Consider the following 3,291-nt stretch of genomic DNA (forward strand, 5'->3'; position numbering starts at 1 on the left):
AGTAATTAGGAAGTGGCTGCTTTTGGTACAAATAGAAGATTCTTTTGTATTTGATTTGTGATTCTTTTAATCAATTGGTCATTGTAAGTTTACAATAAAGCCATTCTTTTCCTGTAAGTTGCCAAGTCATTTTGATCTCATATGCAGGTTGATAACTACTTTTTAGAACCATATGATCTTGTAATCCATTCACTTTTACCAATTAATTAATAAATAAAATAGAGAGGCAATTTCCAATTGGTGACCAGTCTAGGCCCAAAAGGCTCCATTGGAGCTAGAATGCAGCATTAATGAGCCAGATATTAACACAAGATGAGCAATAACTTGATTCTTCAAGCTATCAAAGGAAGCATATAACATCTTTCTCCTCTTTGACTAACTATTTTGATGTCCAAATCAACAAACCTGGATGTAAGAAATCAATTCATTTCTCAAATAACATTATCTACTACTAACACAAGAATGAATGTGAACAAATAATGAGTCGGTACATGTACCTGTAACTATACAACAAGGGGGAATAAAAAGAAAAATAAGCTTTCAGACCATACTTATTGACTATGCACATTAAATTTGGAAAAGAATTTCATTTGATACCAATTTCTACATGCTATATGCTTGCCCTTGCATCAATGCTGATTGCTAATTCACCTGTCTACAATCTCTGGAACCCCGAGGCAGGTCAAACCCCACAAAAACTTGGAGGAACGCATTTGCGAATGGCGTGGGAGAGGACCAAGTACACAATTGACAAATCCTCTGCATTACAATCTGACATTTTTGGTTTTCTCTGCATTTGGTTCCAGATGCTGCATCCTGATCTCATTATCAGAACATTGAGCACCAAGTTGAACCATTCAAAGCTATCTCATGTGTGACCTCATCCCTGCCAAAGTTTTGGCTTACGGTTGACTATGAGTAAAGGATCGTGTGATTAGCAACTTAACTCAGAGACCTGCGCATCTCCAAAACTTTCTGAATACGTTGCATAACTCTGGAAATATCCTTCTCACTTAAGGTCGTAAAACATAACCTGAACCACCCAGGTTCAACGCAGTGGCAGGAAGAACCAGGAGTTACATTGATCTTAGCTACATTTAGTAGCTTATCCCAAAGCTCAATCTCCCCCTTTTCACTATACGATCGAATCAACCTGCTCATGTCAGCCCAACAGTAGAAGCCCCCGCTACTTTTGGTGCACTCAATTCCCAGCTGCTTCAATCCACTAACAAACAGAGAATACATCCTTTTAAGCCTCTCTCTATTCTTTTTGATAAATTGTTGCATAAATTTTGCATCTGATAGCATCTGAATAAGCAAATGCTGTGTTGGCACTGAAATGGATGAGAATCTTGTCAACTTTTTTGCAGCAGCTAGAACATTTTCATTGCAAGAATAGATGACCCCCACCCCAAAACCAGGAAGAGACAGGTCCTTAGAGAGACCGTAGACAGTGTGGACCCTGTTCCGGTCAAAATCTTCAGAATCAATTATCTCTGCTATGCTGACAAACTCTTCACTTCCATAAGACCCAGCCAAGATTTCATTGGATATTACGTGGATGTTCTTCTCAGTTGCAAAATCTAAGAGGTTATAAAGTGTCTCCCTAGTGAACAGATTGCCAACGGGATTTGAGGGGTTAGAAATAATAATGCCTCGTACTTTAAGACCACGTTTCTTAGCTTGATTAAGTGCTCGGTCAAGAGCATCAATGCTCAAGCTAAAGTTGTCTGCACTGCGGCAAGGAACAGGTATAATCTCCACCCCAGTTCGCCATTTGACATCCCTATCAAGACTGCAGACGTGTTGAGTTCATTTCATACAATAAATAAGTAAAATGACAAAAAGATTGAAATATCTTTAAAAGAGAGAAAATACTCACTCGGGATAATATGGTGAGGGAACAAGAAACGCATTTCCAGGATCAGCTAGGCAGAAGCTCAGTATCTCAAGCGCAGGAGTTGCACCAGCGGTAAGAACCATTTGAGAGGGGCTGAAGGACACTGATCTCTCCACAGCTTGAGACATAAATCCTGCCACAGCCTGCATATAGGTGAAATTAGCAGGCAAAAAATACATAAATTAATTCAAAGAGATACTACAAGTAATGTAGAACCACACAAAACACTTATTATTTTACGAATTGATCTTCATAGTGGCTAAAGGATAATTCATAGATTGCTGTTACACAATTCAAACCCACAATTTAAAAAAGGTAAATCCATCAGATCATCTCCCACCCACAGGATACCTGATGACAAAGGTAGCCACTCATATTTCAAAGAGGCCAAAATTGCCATCTATCTTCAAGGTACTGCAAAACTAGCAATAGATCCTTCGACAGGTTACACAAAGATGAGTATCAAGGTGAATATTTATCAAGGAAATAATAGTGCCGACTCTCTCAGAACAACCGAGTCCAATATCCACTATAAAGACTATTGAGCTTGCTAATAAGGAAATTTCATGCAGAATAAATCAGCTTAAAGTGTTCTCTTATGTGCTGAAACACAGAAATCAGATTTTTTAACATATTACACTGCAAGCACATCCATTGTTCGAGTCAGGGCAAACATCACCACACAATCATCACATGGCACATGCAGAAACAACATAAATACCTGACCTAGATCGACAATAATTATGAGTTTCCAACTCAAGTTTTACCAATGCAATGCTCAAGTAGGAGCAGAAATTTACCAACAAGAACACATAAGAAACTTCCTCCATAGGAAGACTATGGTTTGACGAATTGGCGGGGCATTTTCAAGTTTCAAAATATTCCTATCATTTCTCTTCTGTTATATTTTTATCCTCCTTTTTAGGACAATCAGGGGCTCTGAAAGCTCAAGAAAGAACACAAAATATTCAGAGCCGTGTTTGTTTTCCCATAGTGATGCTTAGCACCGAAGTGTAGAAGTTAAAGCATGTTATCCTCTTACACATAATTGACAAAGTTTTCCAAGGAGCACGGATGAAGCGAAGCATCGATCCAACTACATACCAACGGAAAGACATGAAGTTAATTGGCACTGTTAAAATAAAGTGAAGCTTATTTGTTGCGTTTCCTCATGTTTGGTGTACATTATAAATTTAGAAAGCTCAAGACGGGACATACAATACCCTTGTATGCAATAGGTAATTTTGGAATTGTCAAATGCCACTAGGGGACTCTATATGGCGCTGCACCAATCCCGCTCGCCGTAGGGGTTCGTCGTTTACTAAAACTTAAACCGAGAACGAAAAACGGAACACTAGTAACTAGGACGGAGTGGGTGAATAACTGATAAC

General features: G+C 38.7%; 1 protein-coding gene across 2 annotated transcripts; it reads right to left on the reverse strand.

Moving 5' to 3' along the window:
• Window positions 1–410: 410 nt before the first annotated feature.
• LOC109222413 (probable aminotransferase ACS10) lies at window positions 411–3,177 on the reverse strand. 2 transcript variants are annotated; one of them, XM_019386775.1, is made up of 2 exons: window positions 1,883–3,177; window positions 411–1,786 (listed from the first exon to the last, which is right to left on the reverse strand). In XM_019386775.1, exons 1-2 carry the CDS (start codon window positions 2,077–2,079, stop codon window positions 943–945), a joined length of 1,041 nt encoding a protein of 346 aa, XP_019242320.1. In that variant the 5' UTR covers window positions 2,080–3,177; the 3' UTR covers window positions 411–942. The 2 variants fall into 2 exon arrangements, with proteins under 2 accessions (XP_019242320.1, XP_019242319.1); XM_019386774.1 differs by having other exon boundaries at window positions 411–1,795; window positions 1,883–3,175.
• Between the last annotated feature and the right edge of the window lie 114 nt (window positions 3,178–3,291).

Source organism: Nicotiana attenuata, unplaced genomic scaffold (genome assembly GCF_001879085.1).
Source record: "Nicotiana attenuata strain UT unplaced genomic scaffold, NIATTr2, whole genome shotgun sequence".
Lineage (NCBI taxonomy): Eukaryota > Viridiplantae > Streptophyta > Magnoliopsida > Solanales > Solanaceae > Nicotiana > Nicotiana attenuata.